At 41.8% G+C, this 16,505-nt stretch overlaps 1 protein-coding gene across 1 annotated transcript in view; it reads right to left on the bottom strand.

Annotated features, from left to right (window-relative positions):
• LOC144494992 (solute carrier organic anion transporter family member 4C1-like) overlaps window positions 1-16,505 on the bottom strand; it is a 130,412-nt gene that overhangs the window by 41,962 nt on the left and 71,945 nt on the right. Inside the window, exons 6-7 of the mRNA XM_078214720.1 lie at window positions 12,592-12,707; window positions 946-1,090 (exon numbers count right to left, since the gene is read on the bottom strand). Of these exons, the coding sequence (XP_078070846.1) occupies window positions 946-1,090; window positions 12,592-12,707 (261 nt within the window). The remainder of the gene's footprint in view (window positions 1-945; window positions 1,091-12,591; window positions 12,708-16,505) is intronic.

Below are 16,505 nucleotides of genomic sequence, written 5' to 3'. Positions count from 1 at the left end.
GAAGGGGCTTGACAGAATAGACATTGAGAGGTTGCTTCCCCTGGCTGGAAGCGTGGGAAGGAACTCAGGGTAAGGGGCCGAGAATTTAAGAACTGAAATGAGGTGCAATCTCTCCCTCAAAGGGTTGTGAATCTCTGGACTTCTGTATCCCAGAGGGAAGAAGATACTCCATGGTTGAGCATATTTAAAGCTGAGGCAGAGGGATTTTTGGTCTCCCAGGGAATCAAAGGATATGGGGGATTGGTGGGAAAGTGGAATTGAGGTTGAAGGTTAGCCTTGAATAGTGGATCAAGCTCAATGGGTCACACGGCCTATTCCTGTGTCAATTTCATCAGGTTTTATTATCTTCCAATTCCTGGGTTCAAATCATTTTTGAGACATTCTGTGCACATACGATGGGCTGAATGATCTGATTCTGTGATTCAAATATGGCGGGCGGGTTCCTGCCATAATGGGCAGGTTTCAGCACCCGCCCATTGTATTATGAGGGCGAGCAGGAAGTTGGTAGGGTGCATGCCCACCCTATTATTTTATGTGCCCTCCCTGCAATAAATTCTCTTGCTGGGGCACACAAAATTCAACTCATTTGCTTTTTGTTTTGTAGCCAGCTTGCTATCCATTCTGCTACTTGTCTCCTGACTGTACTTGTTCTGACCCTAATCACTATACAGTACGTTATTGAAAGCATTTTGAAACTTCAAATAAGACCTGAAAATTAATGGCAGCATGCAATTTTCACAAAACTGATGGTACAACTTACTCAGCAACTTGTGATTCACAGTTCAGAGTGCATCTCTTTTTCACTACAAGCTGCTGGCTGATTTGTACATTAATAACAATGTGCGTCAGTCATTCATCTACCATTCTATTTTCAGTATGATCAATTGTCCCTTTAAATAAATTACTGAAACATTATCTTTTCAGGAAGTTAATAAAACTGCTTACCTCCCAGAATTGCTGCCAGGCTAGCAGTTAAGCCAAATTGATTTTCAATGAACTTAGGCATAAATGTCACAAATCCAGTGATGACCAGTGCTTCACTGGTGCCTGCTACTACCAAGGCCATGAAAACAGGGTTCCTCAACAACATCTATAAGGAAAGATATGTTTGACAATTAGTGAGCATAGGTTTCCAATGGTTCAGTCGGAGTCCCAGTGTGGAGTTGAACTATAAATACAAGGTTCAAACCCAAGTCTTTGAGTTAGCTAATCTCGGCCACAAGAGATGTTACAATCAATCAGTGTCAGCACCCATCACTGGAGAGGATGGAATCTCAACCTGAGTTTCCAATCTGATTTTAACACATTGCTAAACAATGTGCTGTATGGACTTCAGGCAAGGACAGAACTGGGTTCAGCTGCGATTCTATTACCAACTTTTATTGTCTGGGCTCACGGATGAACAAATTCCGTTTGGATGAGGTACTGAAAGGCAGTTGATGGCTGTGGAACTGCCCCATCATTGGGGTAGAGCTTTAAGAGAACTAGGAGAAAGTTAGGCAGAAGGGAAAAGAAATACAAGATTAAAAACAAAGTAACTCGGGCACTAAATACAAAATATTGGTTCAATTATCACAATTTCTTGCAGTGAGGTTAGCCCTGGCTTAAAAATGTCTGTGTTGTAGTGATCATGATATGAGTGGGAGAACATAAACAGTTTCATTAGTTTTAATATTGTTGGTATTTGGGAGTCAGCCTTCCTGGGAGGGAATCCGTAAGTAATCATATCAGGGTGCCAGACAGGAAATGATCCTGATACGAGTACTAACAGAATCCTGCTATCTGTAGAGCCCAAGCAATTGGTTCAAAAATTTTAAAACATCCCATGCTCTGGATCTTGTGAAAATACATTTGACATGTTGTGATCTTGGGAGAGAGACCTCACAGTAAATATTATTGAGGAGACATGGGGTTGTATCTGGGAATATGATAATAAAATGTCAGTTTGTGATAGAACAAAAGAAACTAAGCTTAAGATAATACACCATCTGCATATTACTCCAAGCTGTGGTGCAGGTTTCATTCCATCATATCCTCGTTGTGCCAGAGGTGCAAGGTGGACATGGTGGATTTCCTGCATTGGTTTTGGTCCTGTGTCAAGATTAAAGCCTACTGGTTTTTAAGAACATTATCTTAATGTTCTTAAAGAGCTTGAGAGAATCTTTGACACGGCCTTAGAGTTTGATATCTTGCTTCTGATACAGGGTCTCCCAGACAAAAAAGATTCACGATGCAAATGGGAAAAGGCTGTACAATATCCTAACATTTGCACTTGGGTTAGCGATAAGTCCCCTTCAATTCACGATTGTCACAAAATCGTTGTGGAATGTAAACCAATGGAATTCTTGACTTGTTTACTTGTATGGGACCCTTATCTTAAAGTTCTGGGCTCTGCATTGTCTAATGTACTCCTACAAGGTTTTCCATAAATTCTGTAGCTCTGTTGCCTATATCCTGTGAGCTTAGTTGTGCGCTGCTGAGCCAATTGTGGCGGATCCAGTTATCCTGATATCCCCCCATCCTTCGTTATCCTTTAATTACTTGCATGATGGAAGGCACTGGATACAATGAATAATCTGAACCAACTGTTTTGGTCATTTTTTCCTATCTCTTTCTACATGTTGTTTTCTACGGATAGTTGGGAACCTGTCTCGGGGGCAGGGAATTCATATGGTGTTCGTGGAAGTGGAAATGAATAGGGTTGGGAAGCATTTTCCGATCAGGGCCAGTGTGATCTCCTGGACTCGTTTCGATCGCCTCAGGGGGTCGGAGAGGAATTTCCCAGATTTTCTTTTCCTCATTTTGGCCCTGCGGTTTTCACTCTGGGTTTTCGCCTCTCCCTGGAGATCACATGGTCTGGAATGGGGGGGTAGGGGTGAGTTAATAGGTTGTGATGAACAAAGCATCGTAGCTGTGAGGGATATTAGTATGTAGATAGGCTGGAAAATTGGGCGGGGATCCTGGATTCAGGATTCAATCCTGGACCGGGGAGCGGCGCGGGCTTGGAGGGCTGAAGGGCCTGTTCCTGTGCTGTATTGTTCTTTGTTCTATGTATCTGTTTGAAAATGATCTTGCTGTCCTGTACCAATCTTGTTGTTGCGTTATTTGTAAAAAACCATGAAAACTCTTCAGTAAAAATATATTAAAAAAACACCGATAAAATAGTTTGATAAACAGCCTGCTGTTATATTAAGTCATGACAGTGGAATTCTAATGGAAAGGGAAAGCCTTCGCCCAGGACCATAACCTCATTGATAATATTACATTTATGTCTCATATATGTTGCTCTATATCATGTCACATTGTCCAGGAACCAGTGTTAACCGAGGACTTCTTGTAATTGTATCTTTTTTTGCAAAATAAAACAAAAATGCTTCTGTTTTCTGGCAATGTTCTGAGGAACTATGCTTTCACAGTTGTCAGACACTCTTCAGTGCCTCGCTGAGTGGGTGATTTTCATATGCGAACATAAATAATGTGTGTTGGCAGGCTGTTCAGTTATGTGGCATTATACCTGAGCACAATCTCAACGTCTGTGGCACTGACACACATGAACTTCAGCAGGTGTTCCTACATAGCAAGCAGCACTCCGAACCACGGCTGATCACTTGGTTTTTGCCTGAAGCTCCTCTGTACAGATGAGGATCAAATAGACAGCATTCTGGGTTTATGTGCCTCATTTACTGCAGCCTGAGCTCGAGGAAGGTGATTGATAGTCCTTTAGAATTTCCAGAATTTATATACAGTATATTGAGAAACTTTTATTAAAATTCCTGTGACTGATTTCTGTTGGTTTTCCTTCTGCAGTCATAGAACATGACCAAAACCACAGTTTTGCAATATGTAAATAATTCCCACATGTATTCTTGAGCTACCACGTGAAACAAAATTCAAATGAGAAAACACTGCAAAAACGTGGCAAGGAACATTTGTGCAGATAGGAAGTGGCAATGCTGGAAGAATGAATCTCCCAACTATTGATAAACATCCTTTAAATAGCTCAACAGCTTTGTGAACATATGATGCAGTGTGAGCACGTTGTGGATAAGAGGCAGCAACAAGTAAAATGTTTAATTAATCAGTAATTGGAATCCAAAAATTAATTACAATGATAGCTTTGCAAGAGTGGTTTCTATTTGCATAGCCTGTGGCAGCAGCTTAACTGTTTCCATTGATTTTATTACATGAGGTAATCCTCAGTGTTCAAACATAATGCTTGCAAAGTAGGTGGGAAGTCCACGACACTGTCATGAAACCGATGCTAAGAGTCTGCAACATGTTTACTCATTTACCTCCCTTCACATTAATTACATTAGTTGGTTTGTAACTGGCGGTTGCCCATTGGTGGGGTGGTGTGTGCCATGGGAAACCACAAATTCTGGCAAGGCTCCCACAGTTTAAATACAGCACCTCTTCAAGCAGGAGTGCTTTGGATTAAAACCACCTTCCCGAGTTGCTTCTATCTGAAAAGAATGCTGCCGGAGAAGCCCCCCACCCAAGACCATCCTGTAGCTAACCCTCATTTCCATGACAGAGTCACAGAGATGCTGGTGGAGAAGGTGGCCAAGAGGAAGGAGGTCTTGTTCCTCGCAGATGGCAGGAGAGTACCCTGCTCAACAGCCCAGCAAGTGCAAATAGAGGTCACAATAATAGGAGTATTACTCTTTCACAGAGGTTGTATTATTGTCTGTGTTCTAATGTGTGAAGTTAGTGTGCATTTTCTTCCCATCGGTGTGGTTGCCTCAATTTAACTAATTTCCAGCAGCAAGCTTTTGTAAATTGTCAAAAATAACAAAGATTATTTATTGTCACACTCTTGTACTGGAAGTTTTAATGATATCTCTCACACACATACACACCAGGATGAGATACCGACGAATAAGAAAGCAATCCATTCCAAGTTGTAGTGATAGTCTCTTTTGTGGCTGGCTTTTTCAATTGAACTGATATTTCAGTTGGAATGGAGATCTGGAAAAGCAGAGGAATCTCAGAAAGCTGTGATGCTTTTTGAAGTTGGATTTTTGTGATCTTTTACTATTTTTGATCGGGTCTCACAATGGACCCCCTCATGCTCTGTGGAGTCCTTTCAATCTTTCTCCTGCCCTTCAGCCTCCACACCTTTAATGGAGCTTTTTAGGCAACCTCCAACTATGCATTTGAGGCCTTTAAGGAAGGCACGCTTCTCTCAGGTCAGGCTATAGTTTCTTTACTTCTTCATTCTTGGGGATTTTGGGATCTTCCAACTGCTGCCACCATGTATGGTTGTATTTTGTCTTATTAGGAAATCTGGAAACTTGTTTGGTGAATGATCGCTGTTTATTGGTAACATATATACAGGATATATATATATATTATGGTGAAGAGTCATCCAGACTCAAAACATTGGCTCTGTTCTCTCTCCACGGATGTTGTCAGACCTGGTGAGATTTTCTAGCATTTTCTATTTTTGTACCCAGTCCTGACGAGGTGTTAGCTTCATGTCAACTTCTACCAGCTCACCACTTGACTCTACTACTCACATGCGATTCTTCACATTCTTAAAATTCTTACCGGTACGTCCGCCCGAGATTCGTACGATCTTGCCCAAGGCCAATGGAGAATGCCGTTCTCCGAGCGCCGCCCGCTCCCTGAATTGGGAGGGCGGGCATGCCGGTAAAATTCCAGCTTGTCTGTTGTTTCCCCACCCCCCCCACACACAAACATTCTTGTGCACATGGTAATGCCTCTAATTCTACCTCAACTGAGATCATCTAACTCAGATCATGTGTCAGCACATGCAAGGAATTAAACCTTGGACTTGCATTGTTCATTACCACACACAATAATGCATTTGCTTCTCAGCTATAATGGTCTTCTAATGTAAATAAGGTTTTAACATTTTGTCAGTTTATCACTATTTTCCTTTTGGTTGTACCTGCTGCCTGTTTGACTTTTATATTTGTATTCAAATGCAATCTGGTATGGTGGGACTTACAAAATCAATCCTAATTACCCTGACTTTCATTTGTTTCACTTTTCCTCATATCGCTTACCCTTTCTTTGTCCCAATGGAACTGGATGGGCAAGATTAAATGTCTCATCAGGAGGAGGAGGGACAGGCTACAAAATTCAATTAGAATGATTAATTGACACAATTTGTAAAGTTAGCCAAGTGGGAGGACCCAGATGGTGGGGGAGGAAGACCAAATAGACAGAGTAGTCAGTCCTTGTATATCCAATGCCAGGGATAGTAATGGAACACTCAAGTGCTTTACAAAAGTCAGGGGTGGCAAATTACTTTCAGACTTCATTTTATTTATTTTTAGAGCCAATTGAATTTTGTTAGCAATTATTAGCTTCTTACTATAGATAGTCATGTTTTGCTGTCCCCCGATAGTTTTTTACTGCAGCAATTGATCAAAGGACTCCATCCTATTCAGGTAAATTGACCAGTGCATTGATCAGTATTGAAGACTGCGACTGGTCACTGAGCACAGATAGTCCCAAAGTGTAAGTTTGGGCATTTGTGAGTGTGTGCATTTTAAATGGTCAATTTTGAGTGTTAATCACTTTCTAAAATCTAGTCTAGTTTGTATTTAGCATTCAACTACAATCAACTGTTAAAGTTAAGTTTCTTTCCGCCTTAGTAAGGGAGAAACAAGTTCCCAACAGGAGAGCAGCTAGTTGATTAAGTAGCTTGTTTGACCTAGATTCTCTAGCCAGCAGTGCTGACTTTACGCGGTAGAATTTCAGCTAATCTAAATAGAGGTGGTCTTGCCATGCGCACCAAATAAACTCGAACAAAGATGGCAGCTGGTTATCAAGTGCACCTTGTTGAGGAGATGCTTTTCATAAAAGTAGCCACCCTAACGTTGAGTTTAAAAGAGTGTGGAGAGTGGCAGACCAGTTTCAAAGACCTCGGGGGTTCAATGTGTTGACCAACCACATTCTGAGAAAAAGTCAAAGTGCAATGTCACACGGAAACGAGTCAGTGATTGATTGGTGAGTATTTTGCTCATTTACCTTTCAAAACTTGAGTAACTTAGTAGTAATTATTTATGAGTAGTAGTAAGTTTTACAAGCAATCGTAAAGTTTAATAGAAGCAGTAGAATCTAGTCCCCAGGTTTATAATAAATAGTATGTAAAATAAAGTTAAGGCGAGGCAGGGTGGCTTCGCCATGTGTAATGCCCATCCTTTAACATGACATAGAGGCTTCAAGTGGCCTAGACGACCACATGTGCAGGAAATGTCACCAGCTGCAGAAACATGAGCTCTAGTTTCAGATCTTGAGTGATGGCTGTACTCATTAAGGTGTATTAACAAGACTGAGAATTTTGTGAATAACATGTTGGGGGTACAGGTTAAGAGGGTACAGGCAAAAAGACAGTCTGGGGGAGCTGAGTTAATGCAAGAGTTCCCCGAGTCCATCTTGCTCGTTAGCCAGTTTTCCAAAGGCTAGGTGGCACAGTGGTTAGGGGCCTGGGTTCAAATCCGGCCTCGGGTGATTGTCTATGGAGTTTGCCCATTCTTCCCGTGTCTGCGTGGGTTTCCTCCGGGTACTCTGGTTTCCTCCCACAGTCCAAAGATATGCGGGTTAGGTGGATTGGCTATGGCAAATTGCCCCTTAGTGTCAGGAGGATTAGTAGGGTAAATATGTGGGGTTACGGGTTAGGACCTGGGTGGGATTGTTGTCGGTGCAGCTCAATGGGCCGAATTGCCTCCTTCTGCACTGTAGGGATTCTATGATTCTAATTTGGATAATGGTGATGATGATAATTCCTCAGCGGAGTCCAGCCACAGCCTAGTCCATGGCACCATGAGAGGCTCAACTGCACAGGAAGGGAGAAAGAAGAATGGAAGAACAATCACAATAGGGGATTCAATAGTTAGAGAACAACAGGCATTTCTGTGGTTGTAGGAATGACTCAAGGATGGTATGTTGCCTCCTTGGTGCCAGGGTCAAGGATATCACTGAGCAGCTGCAGGACATTCTCATGGGGAGGATGAACAACTCGAGGATGTGGTGCACGTCAGTACCAATGGCATAAGTAGAAAGAGACTTGAGGCTCGGAAAGCAAATTCTAGCGAGCTAGAAAAAAGATTAAAAAGCAAGACTTCAAAGGCGCTAGTTTCAGGATTATTCCCAGTACGATGCTTTAAAGAGTACAGAAATAGGAAGGTGAATGCATGGCTGGAGAAATGGTGCAGGAGAGATGGTGCAGGATGGAGGGCTTTAGATTTCTGAGTTAGAATAAGTACTTCCGCAAAGAGTTTGGACAATTCTGAACTGAAGTCCCAGTCGAGATCATCAGCACTGGAGGAGTCTCCAATTTAGTGTAACTGACTATGATACTTGTTTGACGTCTTTAACCGTTTTGAGGAAGCTGAGGGTAACACAGATATCTCTGCTCAGAAGAGATGGGCAGCACGGTGGCACAGTGGTTAGCACTGCTGCCTCACAGCGCCAGGGACCCGGGTTCGATACCCGGCTTGGATCACTGTCTATGTGGAGTTTGCGCTTTCTCCTTGTGTCTGCGTGGGTTTCCTCTGGGTGCTCCGGTTTCCTCCCACAGTCTGAAAGATGTGCTGGTTAGATGCATTGACCTGAACAGACGCTGGAGTATGGCGACGAGGGGAATTTCACAGTCACTTCATTGCAGTGTTAATGTAAGCCTTACTTGTAACTAATAATAAATAAACTAAGAAAAGGGTTGACTGTGACTGACTTACAGAATTTCAATTATTTGCTTGTTGCAATACTAGAGCAGCTCTTGAATCTTGCCTATGACCAATAATTGGATTCCTCCAGGACTATATATACAGTGGTGTGTCTGTCATCCATAGCCAGAGATCTTTTAGCCAACACTGACTCCTATGTCTATTTTGAAATTTGTGAGTTGACCATTTAGAGATGTGGCAGCATTCCAAAATGTGAATCTGAGGGATAATTACTAATCTGAGGCACGGGGACTGGTTCTAGGGCAGGTCGAACATGTGCAAGGTGGACAGGTTACATCATAGCAGGATCAGGACCAATATCCTCACTGGGGGATACTAGTGCTGTTATGGATAGTTTAAACTTGCTTGGCAGGAGATGGGAGCCAGAGAGCGAATTCAGATAGGAGAGAAACAAAGCTGGTAATGGTAGGAAGAAAAGTAGCAAGGTAAATTGGAAAGCAGCAGAAACAAAGGCCAACATCACATAGTCAAAATACAAAAGGAATGTTAAAAATGGCAAAAGTAAAGGCACGCTATCCGAATCCACGCAGCATTCACAACTAGGTAGATGAATTGACAGCACAATTAGAAGTAAACAGCCATGATATAATTGCCATTACAGAGACATGGCTACAGGGTGACTAAGGTGAAGAACTGAATGATCATGGGTATTTATCATTAAAAATGGATATGCAATGAGGAAAAGGAAGTGGGATAGCATTATTAATACAGGACAAGATCAGTACGTTAGTGAGAGAACATCTTAGATTAGTAAATCAAGTTGTGGGAATCAGTTTGGGTAGAACTCAAACAACAAGGATCAGCAAACATTGATGGAATTAATTTATAGGCCACCAAACAGTAGTGGCAATGTAGGGCACTGTGTAAATCAAATTAGAGGCACATGCAACAAAGATAATACTGTCATCATGGGGGACTTCAGTCTACATATAGCCTGGGTGAACGTAATTAACACTAATGTTCTGGAGGACGTGTTCCTTGAATATATACAAGATATATAGAATGGTTTGTTGAGGAACTAACTAAGGAATGGGCTCTTTTACATATAGTATTGTGCAATAAGAAAGTCTAATGCATAATCGCATTGTAAAGGAGCTTTTAGGAAGAGTATCCATGATATTGAAATTTTACATTAAGCTTGAAAGTGATATCATTCAATCTGAAAGTGGGGTTTTAGATTTAAACAAAGGAAAATTATAAAGATCCAAGGGCAAATTGCCTGTGTAGTCTGGGAAACAGGCATTGGCTAGCATTTAAAGAGTTAATACATGGTTTACAATAAATATATTTTCCTTTTGAAGGACAAGAAAAAAAAACAGGAAAAGTGGTCCAACCATGGCTAACACGAAAAGTAAAAAAATTATTAGATTAAAGTAAGAGGCTTATAAAATTATCAGATCATCAGATAAGGAGTAATCCGGAGAATTGGGAACTTAATAGAATTCAGCAAAGGAAAATCAAGGAACTAATAAAGAGCAAATAGAACATGGCAGCAAACCTGTGAGAAACATAAAAACAAACTAAAACCTTTGATCGGTTTGTAAAAAGGAAAAGACTAGCAAAGACAAATTTGGGACCTTTAATTCAGAGACAGGAGGATTTATAATGGGTGCTAAAGAAATGACAGATAAATGAAACAAGTACTTTTGTGGGATTTTCCGGTCCACAAATCATGGGTGGAAAATTTAACAGACCAACTAAAAGGTCCGTTGACTTCTGGCAGGGATTTCCAGTGCTGCAAGAATGAGAGGTGACCTTATTGAGACATATAGGGCAGGGATTTTCCGCCCCGCTGCACTGGTTGGGTAGCATGGCGAGAAATACGAGCGAAAGACGAAAAATCGGGTCTGCATTCGATTTTCCCCTCTCCTGATATTGCCGGCCGCGTTCTGCCGGTGAAATCAGCCTCGCGCCATGGAAGGTTGATTTCAATATTAATGGCATGCTTTGCAATGAGGCAAGGGGGCGATGTCTGTGGGGATGGAGGGCATTGACAGATCTCCCGGTATACTGTGCGCACTTGTACATGCCCTGGGATGTAATAGTCCAGGCTCACTTACCTTTCCAACCTTACTGGTGGAGGTCCTCACCGGCAAGGATTGCAGATGGTCCCCACCAATGTAATGCATTCGCCAGTCGAACTGGAGTCCTCCATTGAAGCCCCCCGGGTGATTGGGGGCAGTGCTGGGCAGTGCCCTTGGGGTGGGGCAGTGTCTTAAAGGGCTGTTCAGATGGGTGGAGGAGGTCTGTTTTACCTACCATCTACTTAGGTAGGTAAAACACATTTGCAGGATAATTCTTACATGGCGAGAGATTGGGAGGTGCTTATGCCCAAAGAGATCCAAGTGTCCTTTTTCATGGGTCATTGAAGGCTAACAAGCAAGTATAGCAAATAATTTGGAAAGCAAATGGTATGTTGGCCTTTATTGAAAGATGATTTGAGTGCAGGAATAAAAAAAGTCTTTCTGTAGTTGTATAGAGTCTTAGTGATACTACACCAGGTGTATTGCATACAGCTGTGGTCTCCTTACTGAGGAAGGCTGTGCTCGTCATAGAGGGAGTGCAACAAAGGTTCACCAGACTGATTCCTGGGATGGCAATATTGTCCTATGAGGAAGAATTGAGGAAACTGGGCCTGAATTCTCTAGAGTTTAGAAGAATGAGAGACAATCTCATTAAGAATATTTATTCTTTCAGGGTTTGACAGGATAGATGCAGGTAGGTGGTTGCGGGGGAGAGGGGAGGGGGGGCCTAGAACTAGAACACAGAATAAGAGGTAGGCCATTGAGGACTGAAATGAGGAGGAATTTCTTCATTCAAAGGGTGGAAATATCTTTGGAATTCTCTACCCCAGCGTCTGAGGAGGCTTAGTCATTGAGTATGCTCAAGGCAGAGTTCAATAGATTTCTCAATAGTAGGGACTTCAAGGGATATGGACATGTGGGAAAATGCATTCAGGTAGAAGATGTCATGATCTAATTGAGTGGCAGAACAGGCTCGAGGTCCCGAATGAACCACTCTTGTTCCTATTTCCTATGCTCCTATCTCCAATCCTTTTATGAATTTTAACATCTATTTGTAAGATTTTTCTACTTTTTCTTAAATCATTTAAAGCTACTTTTGAAATAAATTTATCTGGTAAGAAAATTGTTAAAGTTAAAGCGCATTGCTGTCAGGGGATTTAGTTTACAAAATCTGAAACATATTCCACGTAAAAATTCCAAAGCCATAGTACTGTGAAGAAAAGGAAAGATGCTTTCTGCAGTTTCATTTTTACTTCCATTCCACTCCCTTTAGACACCTTCCATTCAAGCAGTTACCTACAGCGGAAACTGTGGTATTTCCAACAAAAGTGCAGAAAATAGAGGGCCGACAATCCGTTTGCCAATACAGAAATTTGCTGCAAAAGATCAGAACACTTGCAGACTTTATAGTGTGAGAAATCGCAAGGTGTGCTTTGAAAGCATCTTCAGAGAAGTTCCTTCAGGTCCTCTTCCTGGTTACAGTCAACGTCCTTTGAGCCTGGCCTTGACTTTTGAAATGCTGACTTGATCTCGCTGTATATCATGTGGGAGTAAAATTTATTTTGGGCAGTAGCTCATCTCAGTTGAAACCAGTACACAGTAAAATTAAATGGCATGTCTGACACAAACTTGCTCCAGTCTTACTAGGCTGATTAGATTAAAATCAGAGCTTGGGACTTAAAGAAGTGCAAAAAAAAAGGATAAAACCTAAAGGTGAAAACCGTTCCGTGATGTCAAAATAGTTCTCTGACAAACTTTTGCTGTGTGCGTAAACATGACAAACTATTTAGCAAAATATAGTATTAAGTGATATTCCTTTAAAATAAGAACTTGTTCTGGAATCTTACCAGCAGTACTGAAAGGAAATCCTTAAAACTCCCTCCAAAATTATGCTGTGTGAGATCATTTGCACTTCTATAATTGTGGGCCTGAGAAATCTTTTGACGTTGGATCATTGCTGTACCTGCAAAGTAAAAGCATTTGTATATAACTGGAGTATTGTTCTGTAGTCATGCTTGATGCTACTGAAGCTGTAGTGATTGTCCTTGCATTATTTTCAAAAAGCCATCTATAAAGTCAGTAAATGGAGTAAAAGTGGTGTATTTGGAAAGGAAAACTAATGATTTATTTTAAAACAAAACAATGCATTTACTTCAATACCATTTATGAATGTTGAATTGTGAATTGTGAAAAAAAACTGAAATCTGCTGTGTTATCTCTGTACTGATCATTCTTTGCGTGTGGCAGTTGGAGAGAAAACCAACACAAAGAACTCAACTGCTTGACCTTGTCTTCAGTCTATACTCACAGACTTGTTGTCCATGATTGCCTTGGTAAAAGTGACCATTGCACAGTCTGTGTGGAGACCATTCCATCTTCACACAGAGTACTTTCTATCATGTCATGTGACATTACCATTGCATACTATAGCTGGAGCAAATTAAGAATTTATACAGCAGCATAAAGCTGGATCTCCAATAAATGCCAAGGCCCATCAGCAGCAAAAGAATTATGTACCATATCTTGTTACCTTAATGGCCTGGCCTATCTCTCACTCCACCAAGGGCAACATGAGACGTTCCTGATAATTAGATGCCAAGCTACAATAGAAGGCAACATGCTTGTTAAATTGCATAAACAAGGCAAAGTCATTTCACAACCAACAGATAAGGGGAACATTAAATTGTTCTCCTTCTTCACAGAACTTCCCCTCTGCTACTTCATTTGTTGGTTATGTTGCAGACCCAGAGACACTGCAGTGACAGTCCGCATATATCTTGCAAACTACAGGTGATAAAATCCTCTGACTGGATGCACAAACTCAAAATATACTTCCAAAAACAAGCTAAAGTACTTATTTGCAATAGCAGAAATAAGCCAAAAGCTCCTCACCTGTCAATTGGATGGCTGGCCCTTTAAATAAAATTAATGGGGGAGGCAGTCTCGAGTAGCTGAATGCATGTTCAGCTATGTAACACAGCCTTTCAGCCGACCTGCATGGTCAAAGTTTTAGCAATGCGCATCAAATCAACCACAATGGCTGCCAAAATCCAATCTCTCCTAACGCTTTCAGCACATGCATGGCACGCCTGTGCTAGTGCCCTTCCCTGCATTGCACTACAGCATCCAATATCACAGCCAATTTTCTGAGAAATCAAAAGAATAGTGACTTGACTGCACCATATGTAATGAATGGAGTTGGAAAACAAATAATCAAACAAACTACAAATGAATAAGTCTACAAGGGAATAGTCATGCCTGGAATCATGCCCAATGGTTCCCAAACATTGAGAAGTCACTGGGGGGGGGCATCTCACTTTCCCAGGTGCATTACGCAGAAGTGCCAGCAAAAGTCCTGCCCATTAGCCTCCTGTGTGTGGGGTGGTTTAAGAAGATCCCAGATAACAGCCAATTCCTCTTTGACACCTTATACAAGGGTCACAATTAATAATATTGAAAAAAAAATCAACTAGTTTTTGGGGGCTCAGGTTGCTTACTTGGCCTTTCCCACCATTCCCTGATGGGGCCCTTCTGTCCACCTGGAAGCCAGTACATCATGGGCATCCTAGTCTCCAATAATATGCAGAGTCCCTGGAAAAGAGAGAAGTTCAGGCAGCGGGTATCCCTATTTCAAGCAGAAAATCCAAGAAGTGATGGATTAAGATTTTCAGGGCCTTTATGAATCCATCTGCTCCAACTTTTATTAGTCTGTGAATAGGTGTCCAGCTCAAGAAAAATAACATTCTGACTCTGGAAAATGGATTTTTGACATGGCTCGGTCATCCTCATCATTGTCGTACAGTTTGATGGTCAATCTAATCACAATGGTCTAATAGTTAAAATTAACCCAATGGTTTGATTCTCTGGTTTCATTAAACTGTAAAATGAAGAACAAGTTTCTGTGACTGTTCTCCCTTGTTTCCCCAATACTCTCTACTAACATGCTGCTACACATGGTGCCACTCAGTATTAGTAAGCCTGTCAAGGCTGTCTAGAAACTTTAGGGTTCATTCTTAAGAATTTATAATTGGACAGAAGCATTAACTCCTATCTTGTGCAGTAGCCTTTATGTAGCCAAATGCCTTTTCAAAATCAAAATGGACTACATCTACTTGTTCCTTTTATCTACCCTGCTTGTTACATCCTCAAAGAACTCTAATAAATTTGCCAAACATCCTTTCCCTTTCATAAACCAGATTGACTTGCTTGAATGTATGATTTTCTAAATGTCTCACTGCTACCTCTTTGAAAATATATTCTAGCATTTTCCCAATATAGATAGGTGAATTGGCCTAAAGTTTCCTGCTTTCTGTCTCCCTGGGGAACGGGAGGAATTCTCTCGACTGGTTGGAGTCACACTGAGCACAAAGGAAGATGTTTGTGGTTGTTGGAAGCCAATCATCTCAGCTTACAGACATCGATGCAGGAGTTCCTCAAGTAGAAGGACAAGGGTATCAGGTGAATGGGATTATGACCATCTGCAAGTTCCACTCCAAGCTACACAGAATCACAGATCGCAGAATTGTTACGGCAGAGAAGGAGGCCAATTGGCTCATTGTGTCTGCACTGGCTCTTCAAATGAGCATTATAGCTTAGTGGAATTCCCCTGCTATTTCCCCATACCCCTTTATATTGTTTCTATTCAAAACATTATCTAATGCCCTCTTGAATGCCTCAGTTGAATCTGCCTCCACTTAGAGTCATAGAGGTTTACAGCATGGAAACAGGCCCTTCGGCCCAACTTGTCCATGCCACCCCTTTTTTTAAAAAAAAGAAAGTTAGGGTGAGTTTAAGAAAGTTAGGGTGACTAGAAAGTTTTTAAGAAAGAGTATAAAAGCTGGAGTCTGATGATGCAGCTGTATAGAACGCTGGTTGGGCCACATTTGGAGTACTGCGTCCAGAAGGACGTGGAGGCGTTAGAGAGAGTGCAGAGAAGGTTTACCAGGATGTTGCTTGGTATGGAGGGTCTTAGCTATGAGGAGAGATTGGGTAAACTGGGGTTGTTCTCCTTGGAAAGACGGAGAATGAGGGGAGATCTAATAGAGGTGTACAAGATTATGAAGGGGATAGATAGGGTGAACAGTGGGAAGCTTTTTCCCAGACCAGAAGTGACGTTCACGAGGGGTCACGGGCTCAAGGTGAGAGGGACGAAGTATAACTCAGATATTAGAGGGATGTTTTTTACACAGAGGGTGGTGGGGGCCTGGAATGCGCTGCCAAGTAGGGTGGTGGAGGCAGGCACGCTGACATCGTTTAAGACTTACCTGGATAGTCACATGAGCAGCCTGGGAATGGAGGGATACGAACGATTGGTCTAGTTGGACCAAGGAGCGGCACAGGCTTGGAGGGCCGAAGGGCCTGTTTCCTGTGCTGTACTGTTCTTTGTTCTTTGAAACCCCTAAGCAATCCCAATTGCCTGCATTTGGCCCATATCCCTCTGTACCCATCGTACCCATGAAACTATCTAAATGCTTTTTAAAAGATAAAATTGTACCCGCCTCTACTACTACCTCTGGCATCTTGTTCCAGACACTCATCACCCTCTGTGTGAAAAAATTGCCCCTCTGGACACTTTTGTATCTCTCCCCTCTCACCTTAAACCTATGCCGTCTAGTTTTAGACTCCCCTATCTTTGGGAAAAGATATTGACTATCGACCTTGTCTATGCCCCTCATTATTTTATAGACCTCTATAAGGTCACCCCTCAGCCTCCTACGCTCCAGAGAAAAAAGTCCCAGTCTATTCAGCCTCTCCTTATAAC

This window comes from Mustelus asterias, chromosome 6 (genome assembly GCF_964213995.1).
Source record: "Mustelus asterias chromosome 6, sMusAst1.hap1.1, whole genome shotgun sequence".
NCBI lineage: Eukaryota > Metazoa > Chordata > Chondrichthyes > Carcharhiniformes > Triakidae > Mustelus > Mustelus asterias.
The sequence above is the reverse complement of the archived record's forward strand: the minus strand, read 5'-3'. Positions and strand labels throughout refer to the sequence as shown.